Genomic DNA, 23,186 nt, shown 5'->3' on the forward strand with positions numbered 1-23,186 from the left:
AATATTTGTAGCTTCCGCTGTGTTTTCACAAAAAGTTTTTCAAACAAAATGCCTAGCGGTTCTCTAGAATGTAAATCGAGCGTTCGGTTTATGTTTTAGAGGCTCGCGGCACTGTGACGTGCTTAAGCTGGTGAGGTGCAGCTTGGGGCGTTACAGTGAGGTTTCGGGTAGAGATCGAGTGAGGATTTTGGTTTTGGTCTGGGTCTGTCGACAGTGAGGCGACCAAGAAAGGAGACGAGTGAGGATTTGTGTTGCGTTTCCTATTTTTGGCTTTTGTTTTTGGGTCTATCGACAGAGATGAATCAAGATTGAAGGAGGTGCTAGTGGTCGAGAGAGGGTTTTGCTATTTTGTTATGTTTTTTGCTTTAAGTGTTAGGGTTTCAGCCGGATTTGGGAGGACCTATCAATTTGGAAAAGGATTCGCACAACAGATTTATGTAAGAACGTGGTCTGAATCCAGACATTTAAATTTGGGGGTTGTCTCCTAATATTTGGACTTCCCTCCCTCGGAAGCTGGAGAAAAATTGTGGCGGAAAATCTCCCTCCTTTCTATCAAACATATTAATCAAACCACAGTTTATTGTTTCTTGTCGTATGATTAATACATGCACCATGTCAAAAAGGCCTTCAGACGACAGAACTGTTCTGTCGTTTGAACGAACAAAAATGTGTCGTCTAGTACGGTGTTGTCTCTTGGGGGCATCAGATGACAGAAGTGTTCTGTCGTCTAATTTTTCAGACGACATAAAAAAATAAAAGTCTTGTGTCGTCTGATGAGTTTTGCATTTTGGGAACATTGTGATCTATCTCTTTAAAAGCATTCAAACAACAGTTTTGTATTGTCTGATAAACAAAACAACCACAGTATTTTTTAAATACTATTGTGTGAAGCATATTTGCAAGACTTATTTGTGTGGTCTGAATGCCCTTAAATAAGAAATATGAAGACTCGTATGTAGTGTCTTCTCTCATACAACAACATTTAAAGGTTGTGCTAATTTACTTTAAACAACAATTATATGTGGTCGTAAAGAGCATCAAAGGACAATTAAGTGTTGTTCTAGGGTACATACATACGACACTTAAGTGTTGTGTGAAAGGTCTTTTATATTGTCTATGATTGATTCCAACCACACTTATTTGTTGTTATTATACGTTTTAGCCAACACTTTCGTCTAACTTATGTTGTTGTTTTGCCCTTTAGACTACAATTTTCTGTCGTCCCAATGCCAAAGAGACAATAGACTTCTATTTGATTTTTGTGTTTTTTTGTTTAGCTGCAACCACACATTTTGGTGTGCTTTTGTTGTAGCTTGCAATTTGAAATAACACATTAATAGTCTCCTGTTACAATTGGTATGAATGCATCTGGAAATTAAAATTACCCCATGAAACCATAAAATCCACATCCAAAATCATTCATTACAATTTCCACTAATCCATCATTGTCTCATGTACACAAACCTAATCATGAGCATCAGTTCAAAATGGCCCATATCTACTAATTTGAATCTGCAAACAAGTCCACATTCTTAATGAAGGAAGAATTTCTACTAGACACAAGTTAAATATGGGAACTAGCTAGCTGTACTACTGTATTACACCTGGTGGCTTCCCTTGGGGATCACATAATCTCCATAATTGTCCCTTGACAGCTTCCTACACAGAAGCATGCATGATTATCACCAAAATAGGGGAGAAACAAACATAACATGTTAAAAGAAAATCTCAATTAAGATGCCAGTCTTGTAGAAATGAACTAATATAACATGACCAAACATACTTGGGGTACTCATGTGCTTAGATGAGAAGATATTTTCGTGTAATAGTTGCCTATTTTAGTTTCTTATATAGAAATAAACAATCATAACAAAAATGTTTGGAAACTAGCTTGGCATAAATTACTGGATACTAATGGTTATAATGGCCAGGACTCATATCCAATGGTCAAAACAAGAACAAATGTAGATGTCCACTCAAGAGAGAGATTTTATATGTGCATATGTGGGTGTAGCAGTCAGCTGGGAGTCAAACATCTCAGACCGATTGAAAATGGATGATACCTGAAGAACTCCCTTGGTTGTGAAGTCAAATGTAGCTGATAGCTGTCCTGTGCCATCAATCCAACTTATTATCCGCAGTCTGTGGCTATCTGCACAAGTGGAGTCCACGTAAACAACATAAGCACTTCTAATAAAGGTAAAACGAGAGAGAGAGAGAGAGAGAGAGAGAGAGAGAGAGTACTTGTCAGGATGATCCCTCTTTTCTTTGTTTTGCCCGTATAGATTATGTCTTGAAGCTGGATCGAGTCCAGTGCTAGGCTCATCCATATAAACAACCTACAGGCGAGTTTGCAAATGAATGCAGTAAATAAGATATCAAGAAATTTACAAACTGCAAGACAAACAAAATACTCAAAACGTCAAAACCCATATCAGTCAAAAACGAAAGTCTTGAAACCACCCAAAATTAAAGCCTCACCTTGAACCTTTTCTAATTGATCGCGCAAAACCCAGACTCGCAAAAAATACTCCTAAAATATCAAAATCCATATTAATTCAAAGGCAACCACAACAGCGAACTCAATCAAAACCAAAAAAACATAGAAATGAGTAAACTAATTTAATTTAACCCCAAAATCCATAGATATTGTCTTCAAAACACAGACAACATCCACAGCAGAGATGAAATAGATAGGAAAAGGCAACATTTTCCATTCAAAACAACAACCAATACAATTTACAGCACAACAACAAACTTCTTTTCTTTGTTTCCAGTCTAAATTTCTCCCCCTTCAATATGTACTACCTGCAAATTAAAAACAGACAACAAAAATGAAAAACCGGACTCAACCTATGAACAATACAATTAAAAAATTTCAAATTTAAAAAAAAAACCAAAAACACAACAATCAATTAAATTCCTATTGATTAGTGAAAAAATAAAAAAACTTAGTCTAGGTAAAACAGAACCATCCCTCCTATTTTCTTCAATTCAGAAGTATTGTTGATGTCTTGATGACAAAATAAGTAAAAGCCAAAGAAAGCTGTAGTTAAATAAATCTTTATCTTATTAAAAAGATACTGCCTTAAGCTTGAACTTTAAAAATATAGTGGTTATTCTTTCTCATACATCTGTTTCTTGCTTACCACCCAGATGGGATATAATATCATATCAAACGGTTGAGCAAGACACATCTAAAGCCATAAACTAAATCGAGATGCAGACTTCCTGATTGCATCTACAATATAGCTGGCATTGAAACCCATCATCCAATCATTATCGAAACCCATCATCCAATCATTATCGAAAGTACATCCCAAATCACGTGGTCGGTTATGTACTGTATGCATCGACAGCAAATCATCCCTAAATACACTTACTGTTAAACAACCACAGGCTTATATTCTAATAAACAAATCAAAGTTAGCGTGAAATACTGATTAGTCTACTCATTTATAATTTATTAGAGGTGCCATGGACTCGGTACAATTATAAATTAAGCTAGAGTTCCTTAGCCAACAACGAGCACTCTGTATTTTCTTTTCTTTTCACGTAATGCATAGCGTGCTGTACCTAACAGATAGCAGACCCCTCTGTTTTTTTTTTTTTTTGTTAACTAAAATAATGTGCATCAAAAAATAATGAACCTTTCTCTTCACATAAATTTCATAACTCAATAATAAGAGCATATGGCATTAGGAGGGTTATATTGTACTACTCCCTCAAATATTCTTGGAGCAAAATTGTAATACAGAGTCCATAAAGACATAGTACCACAGGATCCTTATATAAAAGAGCTTCTAAGAATTTAGAACTCAGAATCCTCTGCTAAATATGGTTCAGAGCATGATAACTATAAAGAAGAATGAATGTTCTGATAGTTTAATTAAGCAATGCATAAGACCAAAAAGGCTTTAATTAACGAAGTGCAAGCAAAGTTCTTTCGTACTGGGTTTATGAACAAAAAGGAAGAGACAAATATAGCAGGCGCAAATGCATTCATGATTTATACCCATTAATTTCAGCAAATAAAAGCGAAACTCTTAAGCAACTGGAACTCAACCAACACCAAATGAAACTCCTAAACAACTGGATACACATAACAGAACCACAGATCCTTTAACCAACTATGTTGTTACTACAAAGCTTGATTAAAATTCCTCATCTTGTTGTGTAAGAGAGAAGAAAATAAAACTAACCAATCTCCTAAGAACCGCGTCATCTAGTTCCTGAGGATTATTAGTAGCACCTGCAAGAATATAAAAATAATATTAGAGAGGCATACTAAAATCTATTTAGGTTTTGGTATGATCAGAATGAAAATATAAAATGAAAAAAAAAAAAAAAAATATATATATATATATATATATATATATATATAACAGCCCTCGAAACTCATCTAACATATTATGTCAGAACTTTATTCCCTGCCACCCTTTATCCCTTGACTTATTTAATTCAATTAATTCCAGGAGATGACTAAAGTTTGCTTTTAAGGTTTTATTAACAATCCAAGTGAACTTATTTTCCCTGATCAAAATCCCAAGCAGACTACAATGATTAGAAATAAGAAGGGCATTATCTAACAAGTTGGCATTATCTAATATCTAACAAGGGAACTGTCACCGTGACATATATATAGTAGCGGCTTAGCAGCATTTGGATTCGTTGGAACAGGCTTGATCCATTGCTTAATGCCTTTAATAATACCAGGGTACAGAACACCCTGCTCCTCTCCACCAGATGAAGTGTATTTGTGATTATCCCTCAGTCATCGGATCAATCACAGAGATAGTGGTCTTCTTTGATCCAAGTGTAACTGCTCCATCATCTAACGTATAGGGCGTCTTATAGACGACCTCAGCCATAGGAATATTAAGTTTCTGCAAGCAAGTCAATTATTAATGTACAATACAACCCCAGTATGTACAAAATATATCCTATCAGTAAAACTTTGTATATAATCTAATTCATTGCAGCTATAAGTCGGGAGTTTCTCAACTTCCAAAGTACTTATCCTTCAAGAATGTGGCAATCCTTATACATCCAAAGCTATTGTTATGCTGGAACTACAAAGTTTATTAAGATTATCTAAGAAAATATGAAATTCATCTCATTGCAGATAATATCCATATTATACTATGAAGCTGTTTGTTTAGAGACTAGATCTACAGTCTCCACATAAAGGTATTTACTTACCCTCCAGTAGTTGCAGTAGCAGGTTGCCCAGTGGCGTCATTCCTCTTGATGGAATCAAAATTCAGAACTAGCAGATTGAATACTAGCACGGAAGCACCTTTACAATTACTGGTAGATATTAAAATTATAATAATAAAAAGAACCACAATTAAGCATCAATAACAGTTCAAAATCCAAAATTGAATTACTACAAAATTAGCAAGAACCCTAATTTCCCAAACCGTAAATGCCTAATTAGTATTCGAACACTATCTTATCAATAGTGTAACACAATCCAATATCTACACTATCTTATCATCAGTATAACACAATCCAATATCAATACATAGTCGACATATCAAACAAATTATATAAACAAAAGATTGGGAAAAAAAAAGAGGATCGAGTAACCGCACCTTGTACTGAAATTTTTCCCAGAATTTCTCAACCCAGAATATGTCTCACATGTTAGTATGAGTTGAGCCCTTGTTACGAGTCACCAACTTTGATATTCCTGCAAGTAAAAGGCATAATAAGCTTGCCATTCAAGGACATATCACAACTGAATTAACTCTGTGAATTGAAATTGTATTGTAATTGGCAGGTTAATCAGCATGACATTGACAAAGCAAAGAGAAAACTAATTGTAATACCTTTGGACTAATAAGGTGTCGTTCTGGATCTGCATAAGCGCAGCCTCTTGGACCTCTTCTCGCAAACATTATTGCACTAACACGTCTGCAGATGACAAAAGCCGCAATAGGGGAAAACGTCAAAGACATTCATTAAACATTTAGAACCATTAACCATATTCATTCAACACCAAAGTAAGGTTTAAGCAGAAATTGTATAACAACTCTCAAAATTGTTCACTGACCCAGCAATCAATCAGAATCCATATTGAAATCAAAACCAGAATTTCAATATTTCAATCAAAATCAAAATTACGTGAACTTACCCCAAAAACTAAGTATCGATCACAACCCTATACCCAAGTCCCTCATCTTCTCCTTGGCTCAAAACGCAGTTATCCAAAACGCAGGTCCTCTTCCTCCTCACAGTAAAACCGAACGATACCCCTACAAAATCGAAACCCAATTGAATTCAAAACCAACCACAGTAAAAAGATTGAAACCCATATCAATCCAAACCCAACCGCAACAAAAACCCCAATCAAAAAAAAAAAAAAGGAATCTGGGAAACAATACCTTCGATAGCTAAGCTTTCAAGATTGATCCAAATGAAATGCGAACTGACTTCTTCTCCCGCTCTCTCGATTCCAACAGTATCGTCTTCCACTGCTCCAGTCTAATTCGAGGAGAAAGGGTCGGTGCCGTCGACCTTCGAGGATAGAGGGAGAGGGCTAGTGCCGGCAACCTTCCAGGAGAGATTGAGAGAGAGAGAGAGAGAGAGAGAGAGAGACGACGAGTCACTAAGTGATTGACTTCGAATTCATGGAGAGACCAAGACAAGAGTCACTGAATGCCGCCATTTCGCCGCCATCGACAGTGAAGGAGGCTGAGAGTCAGAGAGAGAGAGAGAGAGGTCTGGGTTTTCAGTAATTGGAACACCTCATTTTGACGAGGATAAGAGGAAAAGTAAAATCCAATCACCCCAAATAGAAGAAAAACCTAATCGAAATCAAACCTAAAATTGAAACTAAGAAGAAGACGGAGAGACTAAGAAGAAGAATCGAGAGAGCGAGAAGACGAAGGAGAGAGTGAGAATCGAGTTCTGAGAAAGCTGAGTGAGAAGGCTAGGAGAGAGGCTGGTTTTTTAGGTTTTCCATTTTGCGAGTTCTAGGTCAAGCTGAGAGAGCTGATCGAGTGAGAATGACATAAAATGACTTAATTGCGAGGGATCTATGTCCAAAAGCACAAGTCAAAATAACTTGGAATATTTTAAAATTAACAAGCTCCACACTCAGACGACATTTAAATGTCGTCTGAATGTCACAAATTCTAGTCAACTAGAGCGTGGCTATTTGAGAGGGAAAAGACTCAATCAATTTTTGGATATCCCTCCAAATTTGATAGGAAATCACCACCTTCTACAACTACACAAATGTGTTGTCTGAATGCTCACCATTTATCCAAATTTGAGATAGAAAATCACCACCTTCTACAACTATACAAATGTGTTGTCTGAATGCTCACCATTTTTCCAAATTAAACCAGCATGGTTTTAGTGTATATTCAGACGACAGAAAAAAAAATTATGTCGTCTGAAAAACTCAGACGACATAAAACAAAACTTATGTCGTCTGAAGGACTTTTTGGCATAGTGATGTTGGGGAAAATTTGGGGTTTTGCACCACATGACATGGTGGGAAAGTTGGCGCTTAATTTTTTTAGGGTCATACAACGGTTTTGTCCTTATACATCTTCTGAACTAATCCATAATTCTATATCAGACAACGGATTTTTAAAAAACGTCTAAAAAAATAAAAATCAATCAGAAGACGGAAAACTATAATGCGTCGTCTGATTCAATTTTTGTAGTAGTGAACTTTGACAACTAACTAAAAAATACTAATAGAAGGAAAGAAACGAAAAGGAAGTGAAAGCACTTCATATTTGAATTTAAAACACTGCTCCATTTCAAACTTCCAGTACCTTTCTACATTTGCAAATATACATAGTTGAGTTTTCAAAAGAGCATAATTATAAGATCTTACAAGAAGAAGCCAGACCCAAAGGTATACAAGATGATTACTCAAAAAAAACAAAAAGGAAGAGTGACAAAATCTCAGTCTGTAAACAATACAAACTAGCACCATACTCTGGTCACATTGTACCAACATCGAGTTCCTTTTGAAACATAAGCAACAGACCAAAACACAATTGAAGCTCAAGTAATTGTCCTCGACACCTAATTAATAGAGAACAAAGTATATAAAATAACAAAGCAAAAGCTCAGAAAGAAAGATATCAGAATTAAAACCAATTCCAAACTCATGATATCAAACACCCAACCTAACCATAGTTTACAAATCAACACTACTACAAAAAGTGCATCACACAACGGTGGAAATCTGTTGTGTGATTTGGACCATGTCTGTCGTCTATCTCGGTGTTGTGTGATTTCACCGTTGTGTGTATACCATAGACACAACGCATAAGTTAAAACTGTTGCACCGATTCTACGCATGCCAATGCCAGAAATTGGATGCGGCGTATTCAATTGTTGTTTCGATGATGGTTAGACAACAGAAATAAGTATATGCTGTTGTTTGTTAACTTCTCACACAACAGAAAAATGACACTCAGACAACGGAAGTAATACCATACTGTTGTGTGATTTAACATTGGACAACTGATATCTATTGTTTCTGTTGTGTGAGTACTAATGAGACAACAAAATTTTATAGAGACCGTTGTGTGATTTAACATTGGACAACTGATAGCTATTGTTTCTGTTGTGTGAGTACTAATGAGACAACAAAATTTTATAGGAACTGTTGAGTGATTTTCAGTGGTTTATTGTGTGATTGACGACAAATGTGTATTCATCCTACGCTCGTTCATTATCAATATTCTACCTAGAATATTTGCATAAATATAATGCTCAATATATTTACGTAATGAAGTATTCTAATTCAAGCGTCTAGTGTTCCAAAAGAGCTAGCATTTGTCAATCATCTATATATACATTCATGTATCCAAAAGTTGTCAATCATCTATATATACATTCATGTATCCAAAAGAGCTAGCATTTGCACAAATATAATGATCTATATACTTCCGATGACCCTGAAGCTTTTGCTACGTCCAGGATCTGGTCCAGGACCTGCAGATCATGACAGAAGTTTGCAATCCTGGACCTGCAGATCATGAAGAAGTTTGCAATGCTCTGGACAACATTATCTTTAACCTAACCTCGAATGTCTCACTCACAATTGGCCTGCACGATAATCAGATCATTGTTAGAAAACCAAATATGCAAAGAAAAACACCATACCTTTAAGATGACCAATGAAATGTTCAATACTAATCCCAATGCTGGAAAACAACCAATTCAAATGAAAGATATTTATTCCTTATGCTAGTAGAAGAAAAGGATGGTACCTGCATGAGAATTCATCAGCTTCTTCAATTGAACACATCTAATGCATCATGTCAAGTCTTTGCCACTGAGACTAACTGTTAACAGTACATCAATAGTACTCCATGAGGAATGCATATCATAGAATTTCAATGACTTCTAGCCCCTGTCAAAAGTAAAGAACTTAGTGCTTAATTGCTACTAAGCACCAACTCAATACTGCTAGAAAACAGAATACTTAAAATGCTTAATTGCCCCTTGTGCCATATGAAACAGAAATTGAAAATTTTCAGTTCATCACAAGCTTTCATTCTTGCTTATATAATGATTTATCACCTCAAAGCCCCACCAGAAGCTGTCAAAATAATACGCCGAAGTGCACCCTCTGGCAAGCCTTGGATACACTGAAGAAATCAGAATTCATTAGCTTCATTATTATTCACAGGAGAGGATATAGGATGTAGAAATAAAGAAATGATGAGGCAAGGACTAAATTAAGGTGTATCAAGTAATTTAACAGTGATTTGGGTATCACCAACAAGAATGCAGCAAATTTGATAACTATGATGATAAAGATAGAAACATAACTCAATTAGCCACAATAAATAAGGAGCCCCTGCATAAGTTTCCAAAAAACTTTGAATCAAAAGCATATATGAACTACTAATATGAGAAGGATATGATATGTGTGAGAATTTTAGTGGGACTTGCAGAAAGCAAAAAAAGCTGTCATTTTGCTGAGAATTTATTAAAGGGTACTACATAGCTCCTTCTAAAGGGTATGCATTTTGGCAAATGGCATCTTGTTTGAGACGTAATCTCCAGTTAGACCAACAAAATAAGTCACCTACAGTTCACAGCTTACCCACTCTGTGTGTGTGTGTGTGTGTATATATATATTAATACAAAACTTTGAGAATGTGGATTCCAAATTTGTCAACACTAGTTGTCTAGCAATAGAAGATGTTCAGATAGTACGTCGTGACAGTTGTCACCTCATGAAAGATGTTCAGATCTTCTGAAGACGAGACAAGTGACAAGTGATAAGATTAAGGCATGGTTCTTGCTTGCAAAGTTGAAGGATTGAAAGATAATGTAATTCCAAAACAAACGTAGCTATACAATCTTAGCAAATACATCCACAGATATAACCAATGCTAAAGGATTGACCAGATAAATAACTTTGCATCCATTTAATCTGAATAACTGAATAACCAACAAGATCAATGAGAACTCAAGTACCTTCCCAAGTTGATCAAATCCACACAGAGACAATTTTACTCTTTCCCAGGTAAACTTTAAATGTCAAAGCGAAACTACTTCCACATTCATATTCTACACCCATTTTAATGCCTCTTTCCTAACGGGTCCTATGATTTGAAATTTTTTTGATGATTCCATTTGCCATCACAGCATGATAACAAACTCTAATGCACAACTCGCGTATAAAGTGATATGTACTATAACAGAATCCAAAACTATTCTACCAAAGATTCTTTAGTGGTCATGTTCAAATATTAGAGTTCTGATCAAAAACTCAGAAACGTAAGAAGCTAGACAATAAGCATGATGATTTTGCATGCATAGATGACTAAGAAATTTGTTACCAGTTTTGTACTATAAGAGAAAAGCAAACTTAGGATGCCATGTGCCAAAAGCACTAATCAGTTTGTACTAATCAGTTTGTTTTGTTTGTTTAGCAAACTAAGGGATACTATTCGAACATCATCTCCTGCCCTATCAGGGTTAATTCCATCCAAAATAGAAATTTTTTTACCCAAATTGTAGTTTCAAAATGTGACTAAATAATGAATAGTGAATACAATAGAGTTGGCCAGCAAGGCAAGACTAGTACCTTCACATTAAGATATTCCCCTACCAAAATCCATAATCTGCCGAAATTCAAATGATGTTTAATCACTATTAGATTGTGAGGACCATCAAGAATGACCACAAATAAGTAAATGATTACTTACATGGATGTTGAAGTCATATGATACAGAAGTTGGAATAAGCTTCCGTAGTTGAAAGACCTGAAAATTGTTACAAAAAAGTGAAAACAAGACTACGAAATCTTATTTCTATCAACTAAGACAAAATTACGATGACAAAAATGAAAACTGTATGTTTCTCTGCATCAACAAGGAAAAGTTGGACATTGTTTCATTTGGTTGACTCTCAAAAATATGAATAATCCAATTTGCAAAAACAGAAAAATCTTCTTGAGAGATGTACCCCATTAATAATTTTTTAGGACTAAATCCGAGATATCCACAACCAAATGCTGTAGATAGCCCTTCTGAGTTTATTCTAAACTGACATTGTATCCATAATGAACATAAAGCTTGCACAATGCTAGTATTTACCTCGCCTGGAGTTTCCAGGAGTGGCTGCTGGTCTGTTGAACCTACAATCTGCTCAGTATGTAGATTATCCAGAGAGGAATGCCTAAGGGAAGCATCAGACAGTATTTTAGCCGCTTGAAGAGTACTTAATGATTTTCAAAAAGACAGCAAGCTAGGGAGATATCTCATCTCCTATATAGAACAATAGTTAATGTTTTGTTATCAAGAAAACTGTGCTGGATAAATCAAGGCTTTAATTCCACTAGTAATAAAATTTAATGCCAAATAAGGTCATTTAAGTGTAACCTGATGCTAAGGCTATCACAAGATCACACAAGACTTGAAAGAATGAGAAGATAATCCATCAAAACAATCATAAGTTATGGGCGACAAACCTTCTTTCAAACACCACAAGGGTAGCAGATGCATCACACCTAATGGAGTGGTGAAAATTAGGAGGTAGATAAGCATATGAATCCACTGTGTTTCAGATATGAATGAAATTAGACCTTTTATGATCATAGAAATATTAATGTCAACAAACAAGGCCACATCGCTTTTAGCCTTTATCTGTCCATCACTAGCAGTAAAACTACACAACCAAATTATAATTAATCAGATTCTACTTTTCTTAGGGTTTAGGCTCCATAGAACAATCTACTAGTATTCTAATCCAAAACTGATTGATGCGGTTCAAACTATTCAGATAAATAGCAAAATCCAAAACTCAAATCCATAGAAAATCAAGCACCAAAAAGAATCATACAGAGGAGAGAGAGAGAGAGAGAGAGAGAGAGAGAGAGAGAGAGAGAGACCAGAGTGATGGAGGAGACGAGGGCACAGGCGGCGCAGAGAGTGTAGAAGATGTCGTCCTGCCATTGAGTCTACTTGTTGATGTCGTCCCACTAGCTCACGCCTCCAACGGCGGCGGCGACGGCACCAAATCACTAAGAGGTCAGCAGCAGCATAGCGCGTTCGCCTCCGCCATCTCGGACAGCTCCGTCTTCTGCATCTCTTCAATTGACCCTAGTTTGAAGGCAAGGAGGAGAGAGAGACGGTGGAGAGAGAAAGTGGATCTAGGGCACTCTTATCTCCTCCATCGCTGAAGAGGATTTGGATTTCAAGGGATAAAGAATAGAAGCAAGGAGATCGAGAGACTGAGATAGTGAAAGGGGTTTCGTGGAGGGGGGGAGAGAGAGAGAGAGAGAGAGACAGAGGGGTTTCATGACTGAAAGAGCTCGAGAGGGGGGTTTCGTGGGAGGGGGAGAGAAAGGGATTTCACGACTAAGAGAGAGCTCGAGAGAGGTTAGGTTTCATTTAGTTTCATTTTTCTTTCAGACACGATGTGGCTAGGGCTGGGCAGGAGGTACAATTAAACTTCAATAAATTCTAAAGTCGCTCACACAATAGAAGCCTAACAAACTGTTGTAAGAGTGCACTATATAAAATCAAAATGTCAAAATATGGAGGGAAATATGCCGCATACCGCACTTTGGCTCAAAATGTTGCCGCCTATGTTCCCACTTCACACAACAGAAAAGTATAACTTCAGTTGTCTGATTTCTACAGCTTCTACTAGGTTTACCTTGTAGAAGACATTCAAGCAAGCTTCTTCAAAATTTGGCATCCAACTTTCAATCACACAACGGAAATCTCAAGTACCGTTGTACTAAGTAGCCCAAATTTCAGATTTCAAGAGGCAACCAAGACTCGAGAGTGGAGGGAAATTTGCGGCTAAATTTTTAAGACTCAGACAACAGACAATACTTAATTGTGTTGTGCAATGTAGTTCTGAGAAAAAAGTTATCACTTTGTTGACATTCACACAATAGAACATCACTAATACCGTTGTGCAATAAAGTTTGCTCAAACACACAACAGACGATTTATGTTCCGTTGTGTGATTGGTGTGGTGTGATGCACTTTTTGTAGTAGTGCAAAAGCTTTACCAGACGTCAAAGATCCCAAAGTAAAACCAACAACTATAAAAGATAAATAGAAGTAATATTTCTAGGTACGAAATCACTCATTGACCCACACCAACATCTCAATTTAACATGGAAATTAGCCAAGGAAAAATCATAAATAAAACATAACGCAAGAAAGAACAGTCACTCACCTCAATTCTTAAGCAGACCACAAACAAGAACAGCCAAAAAAAGAAAACCCAAAAGGCTCAAATCTTTGAATAGCAGAAAAAAGAATAACAAAGGCTGAAACGCCTCTCCTAAATCTCCTCCTTCCATCCACAGTTTGCTTCTTGAATCGTAGAGCAGAACGGAAACAACCAACCCAACTCGAAGCAAAACCCCTTCACTAAGAGATCAGATTCTCAATTCTTCATCTTTGCTTCTGAAAATCAACGAAACCTTCCAGCTTCTCTCCCCTCAAATCCAGAGATACCCAAATGGTTGCCTTTGACAAAAACCCAAACTCTCCAACTCTCTCTTCCCTTCCTTTCCCGCCTTTTTCTTCGTCCCCATCCTCTCTTCTTGTTTGTTTTTCCTTTCTTTCTTTCTTTTTTTCCTTCTCTCTGTTCTGTTTTTTTTGTCCCCCTCCCCTCCTTATTTAGTCGGCCCCCAGCCCTTCTAATCTTCCCACAATCAAATGAGAACAATATAACAATAGGACTAAAATAAAATAAATAACAGACCATATATTATATTATATATGGAAAAATAACACAATAGAAAGAAAAAAGAGTAAGAAATAAAGAACGAAAAAAAAGAGCTAACCAAAGACAATAACTCAAAATCGGGTACGGGATATCACATGAACTAGGAAGTTGTATGTCTATTAACAAACAATAAGACTAACATGAAAAATAGAAATCAAAGAGTAAAATGAATGAAGTCAACTTTGATTAAAAATTGCCCATCCTTCTGAAGTCTAAGACAACTTTTCACTTCCTAACAGAAAACATGAATGCTTCATGATTTTCTAAAAGCTCTACAAGCATATCTTAATCACAAAAAATGAACACCAAGTTGTAAACTAGCTACAAGTAAGATAAGAGATAAAACCTAGCATATGCTCACCTACAAGATGACAAAATTATGCTTTAACATAAACTTAATAAACACTAAATTAGTGATGAGGACGCAAAGATACTCACCCAACTCCGTTGACAAAGAAAATAAAGACATTGCAATAATTAGCCAATTCTAACAACCATACTACTCTTCAAAATATAATTGAATAATACTCAAAATAGAGTTACAAGATTTCGCAAGTTTATAAAACAAAGCAACCGCAACCAATCACTTAGAAGTAACAGACATTAGGAAATCAACTTCTCCTTCAATGTCAAAGTAGAACAAAGACAATAAATCCATAGAATACCAAAATCAATAGAATCCTGATTGCTACAGCAGAATAGAAAACACATAAAACAGAAACAGGTTATTTATAGAAAAACTGAATAAAAGAAAACCCCCTCTAACAGCTCAAAACAACATACATTAATTAGACCACCACAAGCACACCAAACGGAGATCCTGCTCCTATACTCAACTTTTGTAACGAAAAGATGCAAACATTATAATATCTGGGCATAGAACTACACCCAAACACTTTCTATATCGTACAAAAACTCAATGAAATGTTTCCCAACTGTCCAACTAAAGACCAGATATGTAATAAAACTAATAGTTAAGCACACTGAATACATGAAAGCTCTTTCTCATATAAAACAAAGCATCTCAATTGATATGGAGTTTGTGGTTTCCCTGCGTAAAACAAAGCAACCTCACAGTAAAGAAGTGATTTTTTGGGACTAGTAAATCACAATAAATTGATCTAGCCCATTTAATACACATGCCATCAACAATTAATCACACAACTAGGTTTAATAATCCAGGCTTAACAAAAAATACCCTATTGAATCAAAAAAATAAAACTAAATCCCCACAACAATCCATAAAGACCAGTCAAAATTTGTTTAAAAAAAAACAAAAAAACAGACACATACCGCAAGCCAAGATTCTCCTCTCCATCTCCTCTTGCATCTTCTTCGCTTGAAACCTAGCAAATAAACAAGCTTAAAACCGTAGAGAATCAACCACGTATCTTCAATTTAAACAAACCCAAACACATAGAGAAAGAGAAGAGAAAACTAGTACCAATTGGTGAGCAGATTCGACTGGGTGAAAGCCAATGAGGTTGCTTTTGACGCTATTGATAGGAGCATTTTAATGCGACGTTTTAACTGTTATTTCCCTATATTTTCTGCGTTATTTCCTTAATAAAACTCTGTTTAGGAAATTTTCCATTCTTCGAATGGGAAAGTTCCTAATTGTAGAAAGTTTCCGTTTTGTTGTTTCTATTTTCCATTTTTAGAAAGTTTCCATTTTAGTTTAAGAAAGTTTCCATTTCTTATTTTAGAAAGCTTCTATTTTCAGGTTTTTGGAATAAATAAGCTGAATTGAGTTCATAAATGGAACGAGAAGTTTCATGAAGATGACATGGCAAGGAGAGAATCAAGGAAGAGTTTTTTTTTAAAAAAGGAAAATATATTTTCCTTGGGGATTAAATTTGCCGTGTAATACTTAAGGAAAAACAAGGTGACAACGTGGGAATTGAAGATGATTGATTGAGGATTTCAAGGAGAGATTTTCTTGGGAGACTTTTATGGAAAGAAATATTGTTGGAGGAATAATTTGGTGTGATTGCCAACGTGAAAATCAGAAATAATCAAGGAGATGACGCCAAGAGAGATTCAAGGGAGATATTTATGGAAGGAAAATATGTGTGCACCAAGGAAAAGCTAAAAAGGCGTCTAGATTCATCCCTAAATTTCCTAAAGGAATGTTGGCCGAAATTCATGAAGAAAATCAGAATAATTTCAAGGAAATTCGGCAATTAAATATTAGGGAGGTATTTTAGAGAATTATGATTGGTTGGAACACATCACAAGGCTTACTTGGCATTCTATGATTGGTTGGACCACATCACAAGCTTACTTGGCGAATTATCATTGGTTGAAGCTATGTGGAAAATTCTGATTGCTTTGTGAACCCTAGCCATGCTCCTATATAAAACTCCCCCTTTCTCAACGTCAAAGGGTTCCTCTCCATACAATTTACACTTTAGAAAAAAATCAGAAAATCTTCTTAGCATAGCGGTGAGTTTCTCCATCCTCTAGTCATCTCCACGAGTTCAAGCAAGGCCAAGGGAGAAGAAGCATAGCCGTGAGCATCCATCATCCATCTCCAACCTTGAAGCTTGCTTTCGAGATTCAAGAGACCACCACATCAATCGTTCATCACCATCCCCATCTCACGGTGTAATCCGATTCTCCTTTGTAACCTTTGCTTTGAATTTCGTTGGTTATGAACTAGTTGACATATGTGTTTGAACAAATATTAATTTCTGGAATTTTTATGATTAATTGAGAATTTTCAGATTCATATTATTGTGATTCGAGAGTTGCTTATGTGGGTTTGTTTAATTAAATTTGCGTTATAGATAACTTTTGTATTTTAATCTTATGTGGTTGCAAACACTTAGGGTTTTGATATAATTGGTGCTAGGTTTAAGAACATGAAATCGACTTTTTGTTTTGTGTAAACTTGAATCAAAGTAGTAAAGGTTTTGTACAAAGATCGAATTTAATTAACGAGGATTGCAATTAGGTGGACTTTTCCATACTAAGTTGTACACTTGAGTTGATAGCCTTTCTCTATGTGTAATGCGTTAAACATGACATGATTGACTAGCTTTCTAGGGTTTGATTGCATGTTTGATAGGATTAATCTAGGTGCTTTTGCTTAGGTTAATTGGCATTGAAAAGTAAAAAATGGGAATTCATTTGCTTTCGAATGTTTCACATGATCAACTCCTTTCTCATGACTTAGATGAACAATATTAGGGTTTGAATCGATTTTAATCATATGTTTCGATTTTGATCTTTGTTCTCTCATTCCATCTTTATTTTTATGTTTTTGCGTTTTATTTGTTTTCTTTACTTAATTAATTTTCGAAAATCCAAAAACAAAATCCCCCTTTTTCGTAAATAATGTTTATACTTGTGAATATCTTTGTGAATATTATACTTTGTTTTAATTTTAATTGTTTAATTGTTTGACAATGACAGGTGTACCCTCAATCCCCGGAATAGAACGATCCCTATTTATTACGTACTACTAACGATATTTTCAGGGTTAAATTATGCGCTCGCTTTCGAGCGCATCAATTTTTGGCGCCGTTGCCGGGGATTGAAAAATCACTTGTTAAATATGTGAATATTTGTTTTGTTTATATGTTGTGTTCGAAAAAAAAAAAAATTTACTTGTTAATTGTTTGTAATTCTCTAATTTGTTAGTTAATTAGTTAATTATTTACTTAAGTTGTTATTTATATTATTGAATACGAATTTTAATTGTGAGTTGTAAATTAAAGAAGGAATAGGTGAAGTCGTGTTTATTAATATTGGCCTAAACCCCTTATTGATACCTAGTCCAGGTCCCTTAAGGTTGAGGGCGGCCTTTATTAACATTCATTGAACTGTCTTCACACTTAGGATCTTTTTCATCCAAGTAAGTATAGCCTATGTGGGATGGTGTCTAGGAAGGGGACAACGCTCATGACAGGTTCTTGAATCCAGAAGTGCTTACAAATGGGCCTAAACCACAATGTGGGAGTAGCTCATGCCAAAATGGATTCTACCTCTCGTGGTCGCCCTCCCCTACCTGGCCATTTCAGTAAGGTTGCCCAAAGGATGTAGGAGAGACTTGGTGTCTAGACGACTATACTTGGGCCGCACGTCCTCTTGATTTACCGCTTGGAATTTAATTTGATATCAATGATATATATAACAAACGAAAATATTGTGATTCACTAAGGTATATTGGATTAAACATAGTCTTGAAAAGGGTAGTTGTTTTAGTCCCATTGCACATCGAGACTCCCTGTTCCCGTACCTAAGTGTTGAAAATAATTGTAAAGGAAAGGAAAGAATGTAAATATTTGTAATTATTTTCGTACAAAGAAAGAAAAGAAAGAAAAAAAAAAAAAAAAAAACACTTGTGTAAATATTTTTCGTGTTTTTTTTTTTTTTTTTACTCACTTGTGTACTTAACTTGTCTTATGTACTGACTTGTTAACTTGTGTACTTAACTTGTTAATATTACTTGTAGTTTGTAATTCACTAACTTGTTATACTTGTTTATATATATATATATATATATATATATATATATATATATATTTTTTTTTTTTTGTATTTCTTTGTTAATTATAGTCACTAACTTTATTTAATGGAGGTACTGTCTGGCTGAAAGACGTTAAACTCAAGCGCTGCTTGGGAGGCAACCCAATTCAGAAGTAGCTGTGGAGGAGAGCCTTCAAAGCAGATTTGTTTTTTTTCTTCCCTACTTCTTTACTTTGTAACTTTTGTTTTTCTTTGAACTTTATTTTTGTAAATTCCATCTCTATATGCTTAAGTGTTTCATTGCATGCTTTTAATTGATTACATTGAGGACAATGCAATATTTAAGTGTGGGGGAAGGGATTTATACTTTTGTTTTGAGTCATATATATTGAAAAATACAAAAAAATTGAAAAATGTCAAAAATTTAAAAATTTTCGTTGCTTTTATTTTTGTTTTTGAGTCTTAGGATGCCCTTTCAACTGTCTAGGATGATTCTATATCTCTGAAATCATGATTAAAAGAGGATCACAAAATTGAGATGATTTTTTAACATGGTATTCTTTGGTTAATTGAGATATATGAAAAATGTATGCATGTGTAGTGGATATGGATTTTGTGACTTTGGTACAGAAAATATGAGCATGTTAAGATGAGTTTTGATTCATAAAAGCCCATGTGAGATATTTGAGCCCATGTCCCTTTTTCTTGGAGTGATAAATGAAAAATATATTCTTATTTTCTTGGCGATGTTTTGATGATCTCATTATTCTTTCATTTGATTGATTACTTGCCATAGATTAAGTTTAATGGACTAGAGAATGCTAGAATTCGCTCTTGTGCTTGTTGAGACGTTATATCAATACATGGCCCTGATTCTGGAAAGGATAGAGGCACCTTAGGAATTACCACCATTGCCAAATAAGCCTGTGTCCCTATTTGTGCCGGTCGTGGCACCCCCCTAGATAAGCCCCTTTGAGCCTACATTAAGTATTTTCGTTCATCACCCTTAAAATCCTTATCCATGAAGCTTAGTATAGTTACAACCCTACCCTTTGTTCTAAAAACTTAGTGGAGCTATCTTTTGAGACATACTACATGGGTTTGGCGTTAAGGATGAAAATTGAGAAGAGGTGAAAGTTCAAGTGTGGGGGTAGACTTGTCCATGAAAAAAAAAAAAAAGAATGAAAAAAAAAAAATAAAGAAAGAAAGGGAAGAAAAAAATGTTTATGGATTTTAGTCCCCCATACTATGTGAGTTTGGAGTTTACTTTGAATTGAAGGCCCATTACAGAAAAATTTGGCCTTTGTCCAACTCCTTAGTGACCAAAGGAAGTTTAGAGTGAAGTTTGGGCCCAACATGAAGACATTAGGCCCCTTTATAACACCCCCATGGGAAAGTGACGTTTTTGCATACTTGGTGGATTTCTAGAAGTCTCTCTACACCAACATGAGCTCTACTAGGTTTTTAGGACACTTTGTTAAAATTCTTACCCTTCGTTTCTTTAAACCTTGAGCCATGGCCCCATTACAACCCTTGATAAGACCTTCTTGATCCTTAAGATGGGATAGCCCTTGATGTGGAGATGAGTTACAAGAGTTGAACCTATGGCTTGGGTCCATCTGTGCAAGTAGTTGATATCCTTCATGAGATCTTTAAAAGAAAAAATACATGTGCTTTCGTTTCTTGCATTATGTGATATACTTGCTATCTTTCACATATACTTGAGTGTATAAGCTTTTAAGCATTGCCATGATCTGAGAGAAGAAAGAGTGGATATGCCTTATGAGGATTGAATCAAACTTGTTTGAAGCATGCTTAACAGAACCCATCACCATTGTTACAACCAAGTCCTACTTGTGTGTGTGAAGATTATGTGTTTTAATTAACCCTCGAATGCTTAAACATTGATTCTTGGTTGAGTGCTAATCTTGGTGTTGTGAAAGTAAGAGATTACTGAGACAAAAAGTTGAAGGGCAATAGAGTCATTGTTTGTGTAGAGTCTTTAAATTTTTGTTGAGTCTTAGTTGAGTCTTTGTGTGATTTTGCTAAGGGACTAGCAAAAGCTAAGTGTGGGGGAATTTGATAGGAGCATTTTAATGCGACGTTTTAACTGTTATTTCCCTATATTTTCTGCGTTATTTCCTTAATAAAACTCTGTTTAGGAAATTTTCCATTCTTCGAATGGGAAAGTTCCTAATTGTAGAAAGTTTCCGTTTTGTTGTTTCTATTTTCCATTTTTAGAAAGTTTCCATTTTAGTTTAAGAAAGTTTCCATTTCTTATTTTAGAAAGCTTCTATTTTCAGGTTTTTGGAATAAATAAGCTGAATTGAGTTCATAAATGGAACGAGAAGTTTCATGAAGATGACATGGCAAGGAGAGAATCAAGGAAGAGTTTTTTTTAAAAAAAGGAAAATATATTTTCCTTGGGGATTAAATTTGCCGTGTAATACTTAAGGAAAAACAAGGTGACAACGTGGGAATTGAAGATGATTGATTGAGGATTTCAAGGAGAGATTTTCTTGGGAGACTTTTATGGAAAGAAATATTGTTGGAGGAATAATTTGGTGTGATTGCCAACGTGAAAATCAGAAATAATCAAGGAGATGACGCCAAGAGAGATTCAAGGGAGATATTTATGGAAGGAAAATATGTGTGCACCAAGGAAAAGCTAAAAAGGCGTCTAGATTCATCCCTAAATTTCCTAAAGGAATGTTGGCCGAAATTCATGAAGAAAATCAGAATAATTTCAAGGAAATTCGGCAATTAAATATTAGGGAGGTATTTTAGAGAATTATGATTGGTTGGAACACATCACAAGGCTTACTTGGCATTCTATGATTGGTTGGACCACATCACAAGCTTACTTGGCGAATTATCATTGGTTGAAGCTATGTGGAAAATTCTGATTGCTTTGTGAACCCTAGCCATGCTCCTATATAAAACTCCCCCTTTCTCAACGTCAAAGGGTTCCTCTCCATACAATTTACACTTTAGAAAAAAATCAGAAAATCTTCTTAGCATAGCGGTGAGTTTCTCCATCCTCTAGTCATCTCCACGAGTTCAAGCAAGGCCAAGGGAGAAGAAGCATAGCCGTGAGCATCCATCATCCATCTCCAACCTTGAAGCTTGCTTTCGAGATTCAAGAGACCACCACATCAATCGTTCATCACCATCCCCATCTCACGGTGTAATCCGATTCTCCTTTGTAACCTTTGCTTTGAATTTCGTTGGTTATGAACTAGTTGACATATGTGTTTGAACAAATATTAATTTCTGGAATTTTTATGATTAATTGAGAATTTTCAGATTCATATTATTGTGATTCGAGAGTTGCTTATGTGGGTTTGTTTAATTAAATTTGCGTTATAGATAACTTTTGTATTTTAATCTTATGTGGTTGCAAACACTTAGGGTTTTGATATAATTGGTGCTAGGTTTAAGAACATGAAATCGACTTTTTGTTTTGTGTAAACTTGAATCAAAGTAGTAAAGGTTTTGTACAAAGATCGAATTTAATTAACGAGGATTGCAATTAGGTGGACTTTTCCATACTAAGTTGTACACTTGAGTTGATAGCCTTTCTCTATGTGTAATGCGTTAAACATGACATGATTGACTAGCTTTCTAGGGTTTGATTGCATGTTTGATAGGATTAATCTAGGTGCTTTTGCTTAGGTTAATTGGCATTGAAAAGTAAAAAATGGGAATTCATTTGCTTTCGAATGTTTCACATGATCAACTCCTTTCTCATGACTTAGATGAACAATATTAGGGTTTGAATCGATTTTAATCATATGTTTCGATTTTGATCTTTGTTCTCTCATTCCATCTTTATTTTTATGTTTTTGCGTTTTATTTGTTTTCTTTACTTAATTAATTTTCGAAAATTCAAAAACAAAATCCCCCCTTTTTCGTAAATAATGTTTATACTTGTGAATATCTTTGTGAATATTATACTTTGTTTTAATTTTAATTGTTTAATTGTTTGACAATGACAGGTGTACCCTCAATCCCCGGAATAGAACGATCCCTATTTATTACGTACTACTAACGATATTTTCAGGGTTAAATTATGCGCTCGCTTTCGAGCGCATCAGCTATTAAGACCATAACAGAGCGTGTCATTCTAGGTCCCTTCGATTTGGTGATCAATATTCTTGGGTGCCTCCTCTGCCTTCAGTTTACTACTCATCAAACCCCCAAATCTAATAACCCTAACTTTCAGTAGAACGAATGCTCTTCCAACTCAGATGGAGTAAAACCTGAGCACCAACAACAACAACAAGCAAGTGGTTATAAACTTGAGCCAATCAAATGCTCTTGAGCACCAAAAGAAGAAAGACAATGAACTTCTCCACAAAATTTAAAACCCGAAGTGGATTTGAGCACCAAAAGAACAAAGACAATGAACAAGAGCAATGAAATCTTAAATTTAGCTCACCAATCAAATGGATTTGAGCACCAAT

At 35.4% G+C, this 23,186-nt stretch overlaps 1 protein-coding gene and 2 long non-coding RNA genes across 4 annotated transcripts; 1 reads left to right on the top strand and 2 right to left on the bottom strand.

Moving 5' to 3' along the window:
- Positions 1 to 1,408: 1,408 nt before the first annotated feature.
- LOC121050798 (alpha-amylase isozyme 3E-like) lies at positions 1,409 to 2,664 on the bottom strand. 2 transcript variants are annotated; one of them, XM_040511975.1, is made up of 4 exons: positions 2,482 to 2,664; positions 2,245 to 2,339; positions 2,064 to 2,152; positions 1,409 to 1,659 (listed from the first exon to the last, which is right to left on the bottom strand). In XM_040511975.1, exons 1-4 carry the CDS (start codon positions 2,550 to 2,552, stop codon positions 1,591 to 1,593), a joined length of 324 nt encoding a protein of 107 aa, XP_040367909.1. In that variant the 5' UTR covers positions 2,553 to 2,664; the 3' UTR covers positions 1,409 to 1,590. The 2 variants fall into 2 exon arrangements, with proteins under 2 accessions (XP_040367909.1, XP_040367908.1); XM_040511974.1 differs by lacking the exon at positions 1,409 to 1,659 and having other exon boundaries at positions 1,954 to 2,152.
- Positions 2,110 to 12,370, top strand: LOC121050799. The gene is made up of 2 exons (XR_005803914.1): positions 2,110 to 2,240; positions 12,341 to 12,370. It is a non-coding gene; the product is annotated as an uncharacterized LOC121050799 (long non-coding RNA).
- Positions 8,743 to 9,332, bottom strand: LOC112177027. The gene is made up of 3 exons (XR_002927260.2): positions 9,249 to 9,332; positions 9,005 to 9,084; positions 8,743 to 8,970 (listed from the first exon to the last, which is right to left on the bottom strand). It is a non-coding gene; the product is annotated as an uncharacterized LOC112177027 (long non-coding RNA).
- Positions 12,371 to 23,186: the final 10,816 nt, after the last annotated feature.

Source organism: Rosa chinensis, chromosome 7 (assembly GCF_002994745.2).
Source record: "Rosa chinensis cultivar Old Blush chromosome 7, RchiOBHm-V2, whole genome shotgun sequence".
Taxonomy (NCBI): domain Eukaryota; kingdom Viridiplantae; phylum Streptophyta; class Magnoliopsida; order Rosales; family Rosaceae; genus Rosa; species Rosa chinensis.

Bases quoted from the DNA above. Each gene is read 5' to 3' on its own strand.
- LOC121050798 (XM_040511974.1), bottom strand. From the start codon at position 2,552: ATGGATTTTGATATTTTAGGAGTATTTTTTGCGAGTCTGGGTTTTGCG. The intron at 2,340-2,481 runs GTGAGGCTTTAA...ACTCGCCTGTAG, and splicing joins TCAATTAGAAAAGGTTCAAG to GTTGTTTATATGGATGAGCC. The intron at 2,153-2,244 runs GTACTCTCTCTC...CCACTTGTGCAG, and splicing joins AAGAGGGATCATCCTGACAA to ATAGCCACAGACTGCGGATA.